The sequence below is a fragment of the Nycticebus coucang genome, chromosome 10 (genome assembly GCF_027406575.1).
Source record: "Nycticebus coucang isolate mNycCou1 chromosome 10, mNycCou1.pri, whole genome shotgun sequence".
Classification (NCBI taxonomy): Eukaryota; Metazoa; Chordata; class Mammalia; order Primates; family Lorisidae; genus Nycticebus; species Nycticebus coucang.
The window spans coordinates 99,781,380-99,800,877 of NC_069789.1; the positions used below are offsets into that span (position 1 = coordinate 99,781,380).

General features: G+C 52.2%; 1 protein-coding gene across 2 annotated transcripts; it reads left to right on the top strand.

The window, feature by feature from the left end:
- Positions 1–315: 315 nt before the first annotated feature.
- NECTIN4 (nectin cell adhesion molecule 4) lies at positions 316–19,243 on the top strand. Of its 2 annotated transcripts, XM_053607845.1 has the most exons (9): positions 316–651; positions 10,632–10,991; positions 12,667–12,957; positions 14,536–14,656; positions 15,714–15,862; positions 16,104–16,260; positions 16,681–16,756; positions 17,155–17,229; positions 17,569–19,243. In XM_053607845.1, the coding sequence occupies exons 1-9, from the start codon at positions 576–578 to the stop codon at positions 17,791–17,793; spliced, it is 1,530 nt and encodes a 509-aa protein (XP_053463820.1). In that variant the 5' UTR covers positions 316–575; the 3' UTR covers positions 17,794–19,243. The 2 variants fall into 2 exon arrangements, with proteins under 2 accessions (XP_053463820.1, XP_053463821.1); XM_053607846.1 differs by lacking the exon at positions 17,155–17,229.
- The last annotated feature ends 255 nt before the right edge of the window (positions 19,244–19,498 follow it).

Below are 19,498 nucleotides of genomic sequence, written 5' to 3' on the forward strand. Positions count from 1 at the left end.
GTGGTGGTGGTGGTGTTTGGGTTCCTTTCACCCACAGGGCCTAGCCCCTGTTCATCTTGTCCTGGCCTCCTTCTTTGAGACACCTGGGCCTCCACTCCATCACCTTCTCCTCTCTCTTCATAGCCCCTTGAAAGCCTGCAGCTGAGGATGGGACCCCACTGCCCCCACCCAGGCCCTTCCTTCCTTCCCTCCCTCCCTGGCGCCCATTAGCTGGCCTAGGCCATGGGGGCGGTGGCTGCTGAGTCTCTGTGCCAGGCCCGCCCCCAGAGACGCACCTGTTCTGACCTGCTGAGCAGGTTCCCAGGTTTCTGCGTCGTTGTTGGCCACGGCGTGGGAAGCAGCTCTGGGGGAGCTCAGAGCTCCCGATCACGGCTTCCCGGGGGTAGCTACGGCTGGGTAGGTAGAACGGGGCTGGGTCCCCAAGTGGATACCTAAGTGGGATAGGTAGACATCAGTGACTTGGGACTCCACGGCTTCCTGCCTTCTGGGTTGGTGCCTCATCCAGCTCTAGAGCCGGCTCCCAGGGAGAAGTCGGTGGAACTTCAGAAACGCTGGGAAGGTCTGCCTTTCAACCAATGCCCCTGTCCCTGGGAGCCGAGATGTGGGGGCCTGAAGCCTGGTTGCTGCTGCTGCTGCTGGCATCATCTCCAGGTAGGACTTGCCTGAACCATCAAGACCCTTGCTTTTGAGCCCAGCCTGGCACAGACACACACGCACACAAACATTCTCTTTCCTTTGACTCTGACCGGAGGAACTGATCTCTTCCTCTCACCCCCAGCTGTGAGCAGTGGCCCCAGAAGAGCCAGTGTAGCTTTTCCTCTTCCTGTCCCTTCCCTGCTCCCAGGCCAGGTCACTATGTCTGGGATCCTGACGACCTCTGCCAAAGCCTTGCCTAGGCCTGAGCTATCTCAGAGGGAAGAGATATGGTGCCTCAGTGCAGGTGGGCAGGGAGGAGGAACTTGTGAGGACCCTGTTCATCCCAGGGGGTCTCTAAGGCTCCTTGACCTACCCCTGGGCACCAGGACTGATGCCTGGAACTAGGGCTGACTCAGGGCTGATCTGGTCTCAGCAGTCATCAGGGTGCAGGGCATTTCTATCCCCTCCTCTTCCCTCTGTGATGTTCTAGAGTACTAGCACTGACGCACCTGTTGGAGCCTCTGGGAGAGCTGGGAACTCCTCTCACCCTGGCCCCTCTATTTCCCTGTGCACAGTATTAGGTGCCAGCATGGTATAATTGGGTTTAGAAGAGTGGGTAGGATAGGGTACCTTCTAGATAGGGTATGGTCCCTTATTGTTTGCCTCCTGTCCCCCTTTTTCTCAGCTAGATACCTTGTATCATTCTTCACCTCCTGCCTGTCTAATGTATACACAGCAGTTACAAATTATAGGAGTATATGATCTTCAGAGTGGTAGAGAGTGTGCGCAGGTAAGTGCACAATGAGACTGCAGTGGGATTCCATAGGCTGTTTCAGAGTAATGAGTAACTGAAAAATCTTTCTCTTTGGGAATATGGACCCCTATTTAGATAGGATAGTTTGATTCTCAGTCCCAAGAGCAGTAGCAAGGGAGTCTCAGGGGTCTAGCAGGACCTGGCAGTAATTCTCCTACTCCATCTCCAGCTGAAGCTCTCAAGAGGAGAACAAAGCCTAGATGTGTGGATTGGTGAAGGTGGGGGCTGCTCTCACTCTGATCTTATAATGGAAGGGTCAGTGGCCCAGCCTTTAGTCATAGGATACTGAGCTCTTACCCCTGCCATTTCCCTGTCTTCAGCCCTGTGTCTTAACTCCCATCTTCCAGACAACCCTCCTCACTTGCTTAAGCCAAGAGAGTGGGGCCTGGTTCCTAGGGTCAGGGAACCCCAAAGTCACTTTCTGGTAGGATCTACCCACACCTGAAGAATGGAGCCATGCTGTCTCAGGACATGGAAGGGATCAAAGAGTGTACTTCTCCAACGCCCTCATTTTACAGATGGGCAAAGGAGAAGAATAGATAGGCAAATGAGATCTGCAAAATTTCTGGTATTGGAAGCATAATTCGGGTTAGTGTCATTGTCTCCTGGCTCCCAGCTCCTTTGGGTGCATATTGGGTATAGCTGGGGTGCTAGGTGCTGGAGATGCAATGGTAAGACATGGCTTCTGCCTTCCTTTTCCATGATGCAAAACTGTCCTTTCTAAGAGAAGCTCAGAGAAGGGGACTGGAGACTCCCTTTTAGTTAGGAAACTACCCCTGGCCTCACCCAGTGCCTGACTGAGGGGTGATGTGGGAAGGTAGGAAACCAGGTCCCCGTTTGCTAGTGAGAGGCCACTCTGCTGCTGCCACTTCTATGACTGCACAGAGCTGGAGGTTGCTCCGAAGACTGGGAACTCCATCCCCAGGTTCCCAGCCTGAGGATAAGCTGGTCCTATTTCCATCTCCACCCCCATTCTGGCTCCTCTGTGTATAGGCCCCCCAAAACTTGGAGTGTTTCATGTCTCTGAAAAAGCCTTGGACTGTGAGGCCAGGAGTCTTGGATCCAGACCCCATTTCTGCTACTAATTTGTTAGATGACCTTGGGCAACTAAGAAACTAGACTTTGGTGGACCAAAGGCAGGACCAGATGATCTCTATGGACTGTCCAGCTGTGAAATACTATGGCTCAGTGACTGTCCCTAGCTGAATGGAAATGCTGGCATGTTGGAAGAGTCACTCAGTGGGGCTGTAGACACAGAAGGGGAAAATTCCTCACCCTACCCCACAGAAGGCAGCAGGGAACCTTTTGACAGGATACTGTCTTCCTGGACCTGCTACAAATTCACTCTCCTACCCCAAACTCCTGGGCTATTAGAGCTCTGAGCCTCAGGGCTCTGCCCCACCCATGACAGGGAGAGGAGCCGAGGCTTGGGAGGTGGCTGACACCACAGCTCTTTGTTTCTCCCTAATGGGATGAGTTTCCGGGTGAGGTCCTCTTCTTCTCCCTCCCCCATCTCCTGCCCTGGGGCTCAGGGGCCCAAATCTATGAGACCCGCCCCCCCAGGATCCTAGTCCTTAGCTCTTTGTCTGGGCCAATTGGGCCTTGCAAGACCAGAGGATGAGTAGTTCTCTGGATTCCAAGGTCTATCTTCTGAGGGCTGGGATCAGCTTTCTGTCTGAAGTTAGTTTCCTAGAAGGGGAGGGGCCCAGCCCTGCTTTTCTACTCAAATTTACAGAGGGGGGCAGGCCCTTTCCTGTAGGACCTACCCAAGTCCAGGAAAGCCAGCAAGGGAGGCTAGCTTCCCCGCCCAAGATGGCAAGAGACCAGGACAATCCTGGGGAAGCCCTGTGGCCCCAGTGACCTTGGATCTACACTAGTGTTTAAGGGAGATGGGCTAAGGAGACCCCAGCCACAGAGATGGAAGTGAGGAGCTTAGAGTTCATGGTCCTGTCATGTGGACTACAGTCTCAGAACCCTGGGATCCTCCTGACACAATGAAAGGGGCTCAACACAGAGGGGAAGAGGCCAGTGAGGAGAGAACACCTGAGTCTCCAGCCTCCAAAACATGCCCTGGCATTGACCAAAGTCTAGGCAGAGAGAAGGGATGGAAGTGATGTGGGGAACTGAGTCAGGAGAGAAGAGAGTGAGGAGTCTGGGGTCTAGATCCGGGAGCAGAATCTAATATGAGGAGGTGAGGTTCTGAAGTGGGGAGTCATCCACATGCCTCATGGGGGACGGCAGTGAAGGTGGCTGGATCCCTCTTTCCCTGGAACCAGGAGCATCTGTTCTCAGGAGCTCTTCTGTATTTTTCTGGCCACCCCCCTGACTCCGTTCCTCTAAAGCTGGTGTGTATTGAGAGCTGGGGTTGAAAATGTGATTTGGGAGGGCGGCGCCTGTGGCTCAAGGTGTAGGGCGCCGGTCCCATATGCCGCAGGTGGCGGGTTCAAACCTAGCCCCGGCCAAAAAAAAAAGAAAATGTGATTTGGGGTGGGGCAGAGGTGGCCATAGTGGGTGGAGGGGCAGTATAGGGGGCTAGGATTTCAGGAGTTTGGGAGAAGGCAAATTCTGGGTCTCCCACCCACAGTGTGACTGTTGTGGTGACTCAGCCAGGCTCAGACTCTGGCTCCGGGGGGCTTAGGGGACTTATCTGTGCTCAGAGCTGTGTCTGGGCCAGAGCTGGGCTGCTGCAAGGCCTGTCCTCCCCCATTGTTCTCATCTCCCTTTGTGACTGGGGTGGCCCCCCTCCCAGACACTAATCTGCAGGTGGGCGCTTTGCCCGGGTTGGGGAAGCTCTCACTAAGCTGGTGGGCTTAAGACAATGGGGGGTAAGTGAGGGAGGTGGATGAAGGTGGAGGGAAAATCTTCTTTCTGGTTTTCAAAGTTACTTAGCACTGCTAGGCCAAGGTTATGCGAGAAAGAGTCTTGCTGGTTGTTCATGTCACCTGTCCTGGATGGGGAGCTTCACTCCTTCCCGCTCAGGTCCCTTTTTCCCCTAGATTCACCCACAGACTCCACCAGTGTCTGGTGGGGACTGTTGCTATGGGCTAAGGGAAGTCAGGAGTTAACAAAGGAGAATGAGACCCTAGACAACCTGAACTCCTCCCCCTAGCCCCAGGCAGAATGCCCCCCTTTCCCACCAAACCCACACCAGACAACCTTACCCCAAGCCCAAGCCAGAGCTGGTTTTTCTGGTGGTGGCAGCAGCAGAGCCCTGACAGAAATTCCCAGGGAGAGGCCTCCTTGGGGGGCCAGAGGTGCTGGGGGGCCCAGGGGAGTGGCTAGTGGGGGTGGTGGTGGTGAAGAGGGTAGGAGTCCCTTTAATAGGAACCTGAGGAGCAAGGGCAGAGGGAGCTTTTTTTTTTGTTCTATTGGGGAGCTTTTGATGGCAATTTCCCATCACCTGAAGGGACAATGACCTCATCTCTGGGTACCTCCACCTTGAGCTTGAGATGACTCTGCCCTCAAGTCTTATGGTGAGGTGGGGAGAGATGCCAGGGGTGACATTCCAGACAGGATCCAGAGGTAAAGGCTCAGAGCCACACACCACTGACCAAGGGCTGCTGAGACAAAGACATGCGGAAGCCAAGATAAACCAACATCAAAATATTTACTATACGCGCAGAGTTCTGCGAGACGAGAAGGCCTGCCATGCATACAGAGGGTGTGTGCACACATGTTCACACACATGGACATGTAGTTCTTCTCACTGAACACAGACAAGTAAGAGTGTATACTCCCCCAAATAACATATGTACCACACATGTTCACACACATGGACCACTGAACACAGACAAGTGTGTATACTCCCCCAAATAACATATGTACCAAACACCCTCAAATTTATGCAACGAGGTAGCCTCACATGCATGTGAACCAGCACCCAGATAGGCCAGGCTCTCACCCAGAGATAACTATACATTCAGACATGAACAACTCATACTTACTCCCTTCCTCCTCCTCACAGACCCACCTCTAAGAACCCTACATGGACCCCCATAACTACTAGCAGGGGATGCTGGTGAAGAAAGATCCCTCAAAAGAAAAGATGTTTCCTCAAAGATGCTTGCTGTATATGGCTGGGTATCTGTAGGTGCCAACCTCAGGTCCCCCTCCCCTCCATGAGATCAGAGGCCAGCCCTCACACAGAATGGAAAGCTGGGACCCAGGTCCAGGGTGGGGAGCAGCCAGCCAAACCAAGCCAGGAATGGAGGGCCTGTCTGGGAGCGGGCGGGGTACACAAAGGGCTGGGCTCCAAAGAGGCCCATGGGGGCCTGGCCAGGGGTGGGGGAGGCCAAGGGCAGGGATCCCGTCTGGCCAGTTGGGCCTGTTCTCTCCGTTGCGCAAGGTGGTGGCGGCTGTGGCTAGGCTTGCTGCTGTGCAGCAGCTTCTGAGTCACCAAGGATCCTGACCAGCGTCCTGGTGCTCCCAGGAGGAGGCATGGGAGGGTCAGAGGAAGGAGTGTCCAACTAGCCGGAGTCCACCAGCTTCAGCAAACAATTTGCTGCAGAAGGGTCTGTGGGCTTGGCCTGGCCTGGCTACCACATGCCCGCAGGGCGACCTCACCAGGCAGGCAGTGTGTCTCCTTCAGTCTGGTGACATCATCATGCTGACGCCAGGTTGGCACTGGGTGGAGGAGAGAAAGAGGAGGCAGTTGTGACCTGCCCTGGCCTGGAAGCCTGGGCTTCTGGGTCTGTTTAGCTAAGGACAGGGATCCTAGGGCCTAATTTCTATTTTCTCCTTCTTTTGCAACCTAGAGAGTGGTAGGGAGGTACATAGCTAGAGGAGCCTGTCACCCCAGGCTGAGATGCCCCCTACTAAATAGTGGATTTAGGATAATGAGGGGCGATAGGAGTGATCTAGAGGGATATTCCTGTTTTATTGGGTTCCTCATTTTTTTTTTTTTTTTTGTAGAGACAGAGTCTCACTTTATGGCCCTTGGTAGAGTGCCGTGGCCTCACACAGCTCACAGCAACCTCCAACCCCTGGGCTTAAGCGATTCTCTTGCCTCAGCCTCCCGAGCAGCCGGGACTACAGGCGTCCGCCACAATGCCCGGCTATTTTTTGGTTGCAGTTTGGCCAGGGCCGGGTTTGAACCCGCCATCCTCGGTATATGGGGCCGGCGCCTTACTGACTGAGCCACAGGCGCCGCCCTGGGTTCCTCATTTTGCAAAGCTTAGGTTTGTCCCTTGGGAGTGGGGATCTCAGACTCATAGTTGGGAACAAGGAGGATTGGGATTCAGGCATGTGCTAGATACCCGATGACTACTGTGCCCTAAAAAGGCATTTTTTGAGGGAAATCTGGGTGATTAGTGGTGGGGAAGAGGCAGGAGGTGGTCGGCAAGTATAGGAATAGGGATGGGAAATATGCCATCTGTCCCAGAAATAGTCTTCAGAAGGCTTTGAGTGTCCCAGTGGGGCAAGGCTTGGGAACCCTATGGCCTGCACAAATGCTGGGAAGCAGGGGATGTGCTGGGGACCCCTACAAGGTCCACTCCTAAACCTTCCTTGGCAACTCTGCTCTCTCCAGTGCCAGGAGGAGGTGCCTGGTAGGGGTGCGGGTGTTTAGCTGGACTCCTAGGCTGGGCTGGGTGGGACCAACATCAGCTTAGGCAGGTCAGGGCCCTGGTATCTAGCCCTGCAAGTCTGTCCTGTCTCGTTCAGGCTCTCCCAGCACCCAACAGCATCCCCTCTCCCTCTAGTTCTGCCAGCAAGGGCATAGGACCCCCTTCCTCTGCCCCATGCTCTGCCTCACTGGATCCCTCTGGTGCACTCCAGTGAAGCTTCATTTCCTCCCTCCGTGCTTGTCTCCCTACATCCTTCTTTTCTTTCTCTGCCCAGTCTAAAGGCATCCCTTTTGGCAGTGAACTTTACTAGTCAGCCTCCACCCCAAAGTTGCCATGTCAATGCCCTCCCTGCCCAGCCCAGCCCAGCTAAGGACTGCTCACTCCTCTTCATTCCACTCTTTCCTTCTGCTCAATTTTCTCATTCATTCACCCATTCATTTATTCAGTCGGTCAATAAATGTTACTCGAGCACCACTTAAGTGCCAAGAATGGAGACCACTTACTGCTGAACACTAAATCAGAAACCACGGTTCCAGGCAGGCACGGTGGCTCATGCCTGTAATCCTAGCACTCTGTGAGGCTGAGGCAGGCAGCTCACCTGAGCTCAGGAGTTTGAGACCAGCCTGATGAAGAGTGAGACCCCATATCTACTAAAAATAGAAAAATTAGTTGGGCATTGTGGCAGGCGCCTGTGGTCCCAGCTACTCAGGAGGCTGAGGCAAGATTTCTTGAGCACAAGAGTTTGAGGTTGGTGTGAGCTGTGATAACACCATGGTACTCTATCAGAGTGACAGAGTGAGACTCTGTCTCAAAAATTTAAAAGGGAAGGGAAGGGAAGGGAAAAGGAAAAGAAAAGAAAGAAAAAGAAACAATGGTTTCGTATGTGAGGGGAGACTCAGTTTCTACTCTTGGAAGCTCAGTGCTCAGTCTGGTAATACAGGCAGACAAGGAAGTAGCAAATACTAACTGTGGGGTGAAGTGCTGTGGTAGGGAAGGGTGAAAACAGGGTGCTGGGAGGTACAGAGGAAGGGCACCTAATGCTGCCTGAGGTGGGGGTGGAGGGAGGACTCCAGGAGGAAGCGATGTCTAAGCAGAGTCTTAAAGGATGAGTAGGAGTTACCCAGACAATGATGAGTAGGAGCTCCCAGACATGGGGAGGAGGGCATTTCAGGCAGAGGGGACAGTGTGAGCAAAGGTGAAGAATACGGGGGCATGTGACATGCTGGGCAGAGTCAGGGATGCACACATTTGGGAGTTGCTGGGGTACATGGGGTACTCATTCCAAGGCATGGAGTTCTTGCCACCCTAAAGTGCCCTTCCCTTCTGCCCCCGGGCCCCAATCCCTATATTTTGCTTTTTATTCCATGACTCTAAATGAATTAATTAATTTATTTATTTATTTCTCCCCAATCATGAATTTCTTCAGGTCCTACCTCCCTCCTAAGTTACTCATCCAGGAATTTAGGAGCTATCTTTGAGGATTTCCTCTCCCTCATCTCTCCTCTGGTCACATTTCTCCCAGAGCTGTCTTCTCCTCTCCACTGTAGCACCGCTGTGCCTGGGCTGCAGCTGCAGCCTCCTGGTGACTGTCCTGTCTTCATGCTCCCTGCTTTCTAGTTGGACTGCACATCACCCTTGCTGCATGGCACTCCCAGGCTAAGAAAGCTTCCGTGTCTCCCCATTTCCTCTTGACTAAGTCTGACCAGGTTCCTTTGCCTGTCATGGTAGGTCCTCTTGGGTGATTTGGCCCCACCCTACTCCAACACCCCAACCATACTTTATAGTCCTGCTTAAAGAACAGGACTTATAGACCCTGACTTAGATCGGGTCCTCTCCTCTTTGCTTTCCAAACCAGCCAGCCTTTCTACCTAATTGGTGTTTGCTCACTGGTCCCTTACCTAGAATGCCTTTATAGCTCTTTTTCCCTCCTAATTTTCTCTTTCTTTCCCTCCCTCCCTCCCTCCCTTCCTCCCTTCCTTCCTTCCTTTCTTTCTTTCTCCCTTTCTTTCTCTTTCTCTCCCCCCCCTTCCTTCTTTCTTTCTTTCCACAGAGTCTTACTATGTCACCCTCGGTAGAGTGCTGTGGCGTTACAGTTCATAGCAACCTCAAACTCTTGGGCTTAAGTGAGTCTGTTGCCTCAACCTCCCAAGTAGCTGGGACTACACAACACCCGGCTATTTTTTTTTTTTTTTTTTTGTAGAGACAGAGTCTCACTTTATGGCCCTCGGTAGAGTGCCGTGGCCTCACACAGCTCACAGCAACCTCCAACTCCTGGGCTCAAGCGATTCTCTTGCCTCAGCCTCCCGAGTAGCTGGGACCACAGGCGCCCGCCACAACGCCCGGCTATTTTTTGGTTGCAGTTTGGCCGGGGCTGGGTTTGAACCCGCCACCCTCGGTATATGGGGCCGGCGCCCTACCGACTGAGCCACAGGCGCCGCCCAACCCGGCTATTTTTTTGTGTTATAGTTGTCATTGTTGTTTGGCAGGCCTCAGCTGGGTTCAAACCAGCCAGCCTTGGTGTCTGTGGCTGGCACCCTAATCACTGAGCTATGGGTGCCAAGCCCTCCCTCCTAATTCCTACCCAACTCATGTATGAGGCCCTTGCCATATGACTGCCCATCCCACAACTGGCCAGCAATACATCATTGAGTACGAAATCAGAAACTACCATCACATGTTTTTCTCTCTCTGTCTGTCATCTTGCTCCTGAACAGACCTCAGCTTCCATGAGGGCAGGGAACTTGATCCTTATTTGCAAATAAGCTTACGCGATGGACATATCTGATTCCAGAGTCCCCAAGTGCTTCTCCTTTTCTTCATCAATATGGAAAACACTAGTGCCTTGTCCCTGGTCCTTTGATTCTGGCTCACTATTCTGACCCTGTTACTGCGTCTGCCTTGACCTCATCTTTCTGGGCCTCTGACCCTTTGTGTCTTCAGCACCTTGCTCATTCCTGCCTCCCAGCCTTGGTTCATGCCATTCCTCCCACACAGAATGCCTCCTGATCTCTGGGAATCCAGGTCTCTTATCTTCAAGCCATGAAAAGAATGTTCCAAAGGACCTCCTGGGATGAACCCTTCCAACCCTGCGTGTCCCATCTGAGACACCAATGGGTTCTGGACCCTTGCCATGACTCCCAGCCACACTTCCTGAAAGCATTCACTTTTGCCTTATTGGTAGACTGAGCCTCCTGTGAAAGTTTGTTCTTGGCTTTCCCTGTCTCTGTGCCCATAAATTCCATTTCCCTGATGACTGTGAACTCCCTGAGGGCAGGGGCTGTGTCCTCTTATAGCCTCCCACCTAGCAATTGCTCAGGATACAATCCTAGTCTGCAAGAGGGCCTGAGTTTTCCATAAATCGTCTGTGTGGCCTTAGGCAAGCCACTTCCTCTCTCTGGGTCTCAGTTTCCTCACCTGTTAAATGTGATAATAACGCCCACCTCCTAAGAATGTTTTGTGGCTCTAATGAGGTAATGAACTGAACGGGCTTTGCAAGCACAAAATGCTCCAGGAGTTCCGGCGGCCTTTACTGTCATTATCATCATGCCTGTGTTCCCCCCACCCCCACCGTTCCGGCATCGCCCCTAATGAAGGCTGCTCCCGTCTGCCCCCTGCAGGTCGGTGCCCCGCGGGTGAGCTGGAGACCTCAGAGGTGGTGACCGTGGTGCTGGGCCAGGATGCAAAGCTGCCCTGCTTCTATCGAGGAGACCCTGAAGAGCAGGTGGGGCAGGTGGCCTGGGCGCGGGTGGACGCGGGCGAGGGCGCCCAGGAGCTGGCGCTGCTGCACTCCAAATATGGGCTGCATGTGAACTCTGCCTACGAGGGCCGCGTGGAACAGCCGCCACCCCCACGGAACCCCCTGGACGGCTCCGTGATCCTGCGCAACGCGGTACAGGCGGACCAGGGCGAGTACGAGTGCCACGTCAGCACCTTCCCCGCGGGCAGCTTCCAGGCCCGGCTGCAGCTCCGGGTGCTGGGTAAGTGGGGCTGGCTGGGCATGGCAGAGGCTGCTCTGTGTGAATGTGCATGTGTGTATGCAGAGGCCTCAGGCCCCCAGGCCAGGTGTCTCAGAGGGGAGAAGCTGGAGGCTGGGGGAAGTGGAGATGGAAACCTCAAGAGATGGGTAGGGCAGAGGCAGAACACGAGTACAAGATGGGTCCTACAGTGGTGAGGGACTTCAGTCCATCCATCCTTGCACTAGATCCAGAAATTCTCTCCAAGTAACCCCCCAAACTGGGGAAGAATCGTTTATTCTTCGGAATAAACGGAAGTTCTTCCTTCCGATGACTTGTAATCTCCCTGTTACTTTTGTCTTATGGAGCAAAGTGTCACGGGGCTCATTTTCCTTTCTGCACTATTGCTTCTCAAAGAGCCGGGGCCCTTGGTCATGCCCCACCTAAACCCGCTCTTCTCCAAGCTAACCCTACTGGTTCCCGCTGCAGCTCCACCGAAGACACGAACTCAAAGCTCCCTTACCATCTTGGGGTCCATGGTTTTTAAATATGAAGGGCCTAAGACTACACTTTTAGGGATCATTTCTTTTTTTTTTTTTTTTTGGCCGGGGCTGGGCTTGAACCCGCCACCTCCGGCATATGGGACCGGCGCCCTACCCGTTGAGCCACAGGCGCCGCCCTTAGGGATCATTTCTATAGTTCATTATTAGAGAAGTCTCTCTGAATGTGTAGAGCGATTAATAATAATAAAATAAAATAAATAAATAAAAATGCAGGGCCTGGATGTGGGTCAATAGGTCCAGCTTTGTGGCCATTCATGACCAGTGGGGCTAATACTTTCCTTAATCTGGATCTTTGGTGAGTGTGGTCTGAGATCACAGTCACCTTTTAAACCACCGCTTTGGTTCTTTCTTTCTTTCTTTCTTTTTTCTTTCTTTCTTTCTTTCTTTCTTTCCTTCCTTCCTTCCTTCCTTCCTTCCTTCCTTCCTTCCTTCCTTCCTTCCTTCCTTCCTTCCTTCCTTCCTTCCTTCCTTCCTTTTCTTTTCTGTAAACCACCACTTTGCACTGTGTGCACTTGGGGTGAACCTGGACCTATGGTCAAGTTACGACTTTTCCATTCTGTGCTTGGGCTGTTAATATTTTGAAGATGAACGTAAATGCTTTTATGGTAGTGTCCTTTTATTCACATGGAAGTTAATAACATCAGCCTTGGAATAGAAAAACCTTAGTGTGAATCTAGGCCTTGTCACCTAATAGCTGGAAGGAGTCATTCAACCTCTCTGAACTTCTGTTTCCTCCCCTGTCAAATAAGGATAATAATACCTACCTCACTGGTTGGTTGACAGAATTAAATGAGATAACGTTTAAAAGTGTTTAGCATAATAGTTGGCACATAGTAAGTGCGTACTAAATAGTGGCTATTATTATTATAATTAGTAGTATATAGATGCTATCTGGTTAGTTTTTTAATTACTTCATTATTTTTATTTAAACAAATGACCTGTGTTCATTGTAAAAATTCAAGTAATGAAGAAAGATACAAAGTCACCTGAAATTCTTCTACTTATCTGGTATCTTGGTGAAATAAGAGAAGGAAAAGGGGCCTGAAAGTTTGCACTCATGCAAAATTGAAACGGGATGGTTTGGGCCTCCTGACAGGGGCTGTGTGACCCATGACTGCTGCCCTCCCCCCCTGCAGTACCTCCCCTGCCCTCACTGAATCCTGGTCCAGCGCTAGAAGAGGGCCAGGGCCTAACACTGGCAGCCTCCTGCACAGCTGAAGGCAGCCCAGCCCCCAGCGTGACCTGGGACACAGAGGTCAAAGGCACAGCATCCAGCCGCTCCTTCAAGTATTCCCGCTCTGCTGCTGTGACTTCAGAGTTCCGCCTGGTGCCAAGCCGCAGCATGAATGGACAGCCACTTACTTGTGTGGTGTCTCACCCTGGCCTGCTCCAGGACCAAAGGATCACCCACATCCTTCAAGTGGCCTGTAAGTACTTGGATGATCGAGTAGGGAGGCTCCCCAGGTTCTGAGAAGATTAGGAAGACACTCTGAGGTCCTGAGCCACACTAAGCTGGCTGGCCTGGGTCCAGGAGGCTATAGTGTATGAGAGAGCACTAGTTCAAAGGCAGAAGATCTGGAACCTGATCACAAATGACTGTGGCAAATCTCTTAGACCTCACTGAGCTTCTGTGTCCTTATTTTTACAAATAAGGAGATTGCCCTTTTACAAAGGAGATTGCCCTGCTTCTCAAGGGTGTTGGGAGATTCAGTTATAAACATGGAATTGAAAGTACTTTATGGGCGGTGCCTGTGGCTCAGTGAGTAGGGCTCCAGCCCCATATACCGAGGGTGGCGGGTTTGAACTCAGCCCCAGTCAAATTGCAACAAAAAAAATAGCCAGGCATTGTGGCGGGCAACTGTAGTCCCAGGTACTTGGGAAGCTGAGACAAGAGAATTGCCTAAGCTCAAGAGCTAGAGGTTGCTGTGAACTGTGATGCCGCAGAACTCTACCGAGGTTGACAAAGTGAGACTCTGTCTCAAAAAAAACCCACTTTATAAAATGCATAGTGTGTGGCTAAGGCACCAGCCACATACACCTGAGCTGGCAGGTTCGAATCCAGCCCAGGCCCACCAAACAACAATGACGGCTGGAACCACAAAATAGCCGGGTGTTGTGGCAGGTGCCTGTAGTCCCGCTACTTGGGAGGCAGAGGCAGGAGAATCTCTTGAGCCCAGAAATTAGAGGTTGCTGTGAGCTGTGATGTTACGACACTCTACCCAGGGTGACAGCTTGAGGCTCTGTCTCAATAAATAAATAAATAAAATAAAATGCATAGTGTGGGGTTTGGAGACAGACTTAGGAGAAGCCCTAGTTCTCCCATTTACCAGCTGTTATTTAATCTGGTTAGGCTTTACTTTCTTCATCAGCAAAATGAGTATAATTATATCAATTTTACAGGGTTTTGATGAGAATTAGAAACCATGAATGCAAAGCAACTCTCACGGTGCTTAATGTATAGCACATTGAAGTCTTTCTATAAATGGGAGGTATTGTTTTCCCAGAATCAGATTTCAAGCCTCTGGGGGGATAAGACTATTCTCAGCATTTTGTACAATGTAGGTCATCAAGTGCATTGGTGGTATAGTAGTGAGCTAGCTGCCCTCCAAAGTAGGTCGTCAACAAATGTTTGTTAAAGAAAGGAACTAGTAGGATAATTAAGCCTTTAGAGAATCAGGCAGCATTTATTTATCAGAGCACCTGTTCTGTGACTAGCATTATGGTAGACACCCCAGGACATCCAGAAAAGTGACACATCACTACCCTGAGGGACTTAAGGGTTCACTGCATAGGTAAATCCACACAGACTATGAGCTTAGAGAGGGGAAGGAGTTGTGTGGCCAGGAGCAAGGTGGGGTGAGCTAGATTTGGCAGCAGATGAGTAGGATGGAGAAGGGCAGGGGGAGGCTATTCCGGGCAGGGTGGGGCAGGGGTGGTGACCCTTCAAGGTACCACATGATCAAAGACATCATTCCCATTCTTTCTCCTCCCACCTCCCATTCCAGTCCTTGCTGAAGCCTCTGTGAGGGGGCTTGAAGACCAAAATCTGTGGCACGTTGGCAGAGAAGGAGCCACGCTCAAGTGCCTGAGCGAAGGGCAACCCCCTCCTTCGTACAACTGGACACGGTAAGAGCCTGGGCCTGGAGGAGGGCCTAGCTTGGGATTAGGTTCCTTCCTTCTCAAGGCCAGGAAGTACTAATTATTTGCTGAAACTATATATTTTGAACCCCAAATAAATTGGGGTATATCTTCAGACCAATACAAGAATGTGAATAGTCACCAATTATTATCATTGTCTTCCCCAAGAAATCTAGGCCACATGGTCATTAGTAGGGAGTAAACTGTGGAACATAACACAGCATTTCAATATTAATTTTTTTTTTTTTTTTTGCGGGTTTTGGCCGGGGCTGGGTTTGAACCCACCACCTCCAGCATACAGGGCTGGCACCTTACTCCTTTGAGCCACAGGTGCTGCTCTTCAGTATTAATTTTTTATATATTAATGTGAGTGAATAAAATATCTAAGACAAAGTGACAAAGCTGAATCTCTGTAAATGTTGTTAAACCAACATTACTGTCAACATCACAATGTTGCCAGCATCTTGTAAACACCTACCTACCTCCACCAGTTCCCTCAAGGAGAACTTGGTTGTTGTCCAGGATTTGCGATGTCCAGAGAATTGGGGAGGGGTCAGGTACACATATACCCAAGCCCATGACAGGCATGTTCTCACATGTGAGCATACAAGTGATACATATGGCCTTGTACCTGGAGCTATGTTCGCAGACCCTGCCACGCAACATTGCACTTGTTGGAGCATGCAGTCACATTTTCCACTTACCTCTGAGTCCAGCTAGGAGTGGGGTGTCTTGTTGTGTGGACTTTGTAACATGTGTCCCTGGTACCCAGTCCTGGATGACGTGGTGCCTGTGGGAGCATGTGGGATGGCACACATGTGGATCTTCCTGAGTGTGTGTGGGGGCTGCCTGCTGGGTCAGGCTGGGCAGCAGGGAAAAGAGGCCTTTGCCTGGACCTGCCTAGGGGAGGGAGGGGTACCGTGGGAATAGTCTGTGGCTCTGGGTGACGTCATGGGGGAGAGGGGTGGAGAGCTGCCCGGGCACGTTGGGTGGTGACAGCCTCAGCCCTCCCCAGCCAGTGCCCGTAAGCTTTCCTATCCTCCAGGCTGGACGGGCCTCTGCCCAGTGGAGTTCGAGTGGAAGGGGACACTCTGGGCTTTCCACGGCTGACCACTGAGCACAGTGGTGTCTATGTCTGCCACGTCAGCAATGAGCTCTCCTCAAGGCATTCTCAGGTCACTGTGGATGTTCTTGGTAAGCACTGAGGGGCAGAGACAAGGGACCTGGGCTGAGGGCCTGGTGGGGGCAATAGGAAGCAAGACAAAGAGAGTAAATGGGGAAAGCGCTTACTTGGAGGAGGTGGGACTGTGAGTGTTTGCAGAGGGCCAGGCTGATGGGGTGCTTTGGGACAATTTTATGAGGGCTGTGGGGGGTGTGCTGTGGGGTCTGGGGTAGGTCTGGGCATTTAGCTCAAACAGTGGCCTGTCTCCACCAGACCCTCAGGAGGACTCAGGGAAACAGGTGGACCTAGTGTCAGCCTCGGTGGTGGTGGTGGGTGTGATCGCCGCGCTCTTGTTCTGCCTTCTGGTGATGGTGGTGGTGCTCATGTCCCGGTACCATCGGCGCAAAGCCCAGCAGATGACCCAGAAATAGTGAGTACTGGCTGCTCCAGGGCGGATAGCTAAGCTGGGAACAAAGGAGGCAAGCAGGAGGGGGGCCAGGAAGGCTGAGAGAGAGGAGAGTGGGTGGCCTGACAACTGGTGGAGTAGAGGGGGGCAGGGACTTATGGGAGGCGAGGAGTTAGGGTTTGGAGCACAGCTGGATGTGGGGACTCCTGCAACCTGGGTAAGGATCAGATCCTTGTGCCAGAGTATCACCAAGTATATGCACATGTGCATGGAATGCACACCCTCTTTGGGGTCACACTACCACCAGCAGCTCCACACTCACACTCACAGGGCTAGCACGGCCCCCACACCCTCCAGCCCTGTCTCATGTAGGCTTGGCTGGCTAGGCTCACCTCGGGAGGCTGCCACTACCCTCAGCTCCTGACAAGGGGGTGTCTTTCCCAGTGAGGAGGAGCTGACACTGACGAGGGAGAACTCCATCCGGAGGCTGCATTCCCATCACGCGGACCCCAGGAGCCAGGTGTGTGCACAGGCTGGGTGCGTGCATGGAGTGTGGCTATACTGGGATCTGCTTGTGGATGGGCTCTCTGCAGACTAGGAGCAAAGCCCTCTGCTGGGTTTACCACTGGGCAAGGGTAGAGTTGAGGGGTGTAGCTGCTTTGGGTCTGCCAGGGCTGCTCCAGAAGGCTCCCTCCAGCACTGGCCAAGGGGCTGTCCCGGGAAGCACCATCAGTGATGGTTCCAGGTGTGGGGGTGGTGGTGGCGGTGGAGGGAATGAGGATGTTGGTGTTAAGGAGAGAACAGACCTGTTGGGTTGTGGGTAAGATGATTAGGGAGGAGGTTGGTGGAGGACTACAGGGGAAGAGGCTGAGGAGGCTGAGCTCTGTTCTAACTCCTCTCCATGTCCGGGCCCTGCAGCCGGAGGAGAGTGTAGGGCTGAGAGCCGAGGGCCACCCTGATAGTCTCAAGGACAACAGTAGCTGCTCTGTGATGGTGAGGCCCCCGGCCCCACCGGTGTCCCCACAATTCTCCTTAGGTCCCTCTCCTAGTCCCAGACCTGATATGTCAGCAGCCCCCTCACCAGTCCCTCTGGCCGCAGCCCTGGCTCACCCAGCCCAGGCCCTCATCTCTGCTATGCCTTCATTCTCCCACCTCCCTCTCCCCATGCCTAACACTTGGTCCTGGCCCCTGATCTCTGAGCCCCTATGCCTTGGAGACAACCCTTACCCCTGCTTGAGCCTGAACTCTGAGTCCACCATGACCCAACCACACCCTAGCATATCTGGCTGCCCTGGCCTGCTCCCTGACTTGTCTTCTGCCCTTGGCCAGCAGAGTGAAGAACCGGAGGGCCGAAGTTACTCCACATTGACCACAGTGAGAGAGATCGAAACACAGACCGAACTGCTGTCTCCAGGCTCTGGGAGGACAGAGGAGGAAGAAGATAGGGATGAAGGCATCAAGCAGGCCATGAACCATTTTGTCCAGGAGAATGGAACCCTGCGGGCCAAGCCCACGGGCAATGGCATCTACATCAATGGGCGGGGGCACCTGGTCTGACCCAGGCCTGCCCCACTCCCTTATGCCTGGATCCTTCTGCCCACATAGGGAATTTCAGCTCATCATAAGGGCCTCCCTAAATGACCCAATCTCTTGAGGAAGATGCTCCCCAGCCCACTGATGGCTCAACCTTTTCCTCCAACCTTTCTGTTTATCGGGAGGGCTCCACTGCTTGAGTCTCTCCTACCACGTGTGCAGGTCACTGGTGTGTGTGTGGTTGTGTGAGTTTCACTGACTGTGAGTGGATGGAGGGACAGCTCTGTCTGTGGTGTGTGTCATGCTGTCATGTCAGAGTCCGAGTGAAACATGGTGTGTGTGCGCCACAGGTTGAGTTTGTGTGTTGCCTGGTTGTGTGTGACCTCTGCCTGGAAAGCAGGCCTTTTCTTCAGACCCCGGAGCAGTATTAATGATGCAGAGCTTGGAGGTGAGAGGTGGAGACTGTGGGTCAGATCCAGATGTGCGGGCATAGCTGGAGCTGGAATCTGACCTCTGGAGGTGGGGAGCCCATCCTCTGCCACTAGCAGCCATTAGGGCAAGTGTGAAACAACTGGCCCAGGGGTCAGCCAGAAGCTTGAAGTGTTTCAGAAGACACCCTCTGCCCTCTGGTGGCCTCTGGACCTGCTGCATGTACATAATTTCTGTAAATAAACCTGCACAGGGGAACGTCTTTCAGAAATACTGCTCTGAATCCTTTAATAAGAGGAAAAACTTTTAAAATAGCTTTTGATTTATCCAACGCTTGTCACTGGGATTGCTAAAAGTGAGGCTACACCTCACTCAGACTCCATCTCAGGTGGTTAATTACTATGGTTCTGAAAGGTGCTCCTTCTAAGGCATTTTCATTCAGTCGGCCCCATGGGAAGGAGCCTGAGAACTGGTAGAATCAGGTCACTGGCTAAGGGAGAACAGGGGAGGGTCCTTGACCCTAGAGGCCCCTCAACTCTCCCCTAACTTTCCCTCTTTTTTCAGTTGTTTGTGGTCCCTTGGGGAATTGCTGGGACTTGGTGGTAAGGGCTCCTGGTTCAATGGTGGTGTAGGAAGAGAGAGTAGTGATTATAGACCAAGGGAGGGTGGGAGTTCAGATGAGGTGAAGGAGGTGCTGAGAGGGAGAAAGTTACCTTTTTCTCCAGGAGTTTCTGGGTCACTAGTTCGAAGCTCTCCCAGCAGTTTCTCTGGGTAGGGCCTGGGGCTAGATGAGGTTTATTTTACCTAGCCCACCCAAACACACTCAGCCAGAATACCTAGATTTAATACCCAAACCTTTCTTGGTCTGAAATCTGCTGGATTTTGGGACTAAAGAAGAGGCTCCCATACCCTGTTCCTCAGCCAGCCCAGGACTTTGAATGTGGAGCCCAGAGATCTAAGATTCTAATATGTACATTTTTTGTAAATATGTGCATATTTGTACATAAAGTGATATTCTGTTTTTAAATAAACAGGCAAAACTTGTTCTGTCTGGTTCCTGTCTTGCCCCTTGAACTGTATGAGTCCTGAATTCTGTAACCGCCATCTTAGTGTCCTTCTCCTTACAGTCTCAAGTAAGGGAGGGGAGGGAATGGTGAAAGAATTGCCCCCCACAAGGCCTTCTGTCATGTCTGAGAGACCCTAGGTGGGATGGCGGCACTAAGAACCTGTCCTAGGATAGCCAATACTTTAGTTTGTAAAGTGTTTTACTGAAGACTTGCAATAACAGCTGTGTGAAATA

Excerpts from the sequence above, each read along its gene's own strand:
- NECTIN4 (XM_053607845.1), top strand. The coding sequence starts at position 576 with ATGCCCCTGTCCCTGGGAGCCGAGATGTGGGGGCCTGAAGCCTGGTTG. Across the intron at positions 10,992-12,666 it reads GCTGCAGCTCCGGGTGCTGG|TACCTCCCCTGCCCTCACTG; the intron begins GTAAGTGGGGCT and ends CCCCCCCTGCAG. Across the intron at positions 15,863-16,103 it reads GGTCACTGTGGATGTTCTTG|ACCCTCAGGAGGACTCAGGG; the intron begins GTAAGCACTGAG and ends TGTCTCCACCAG.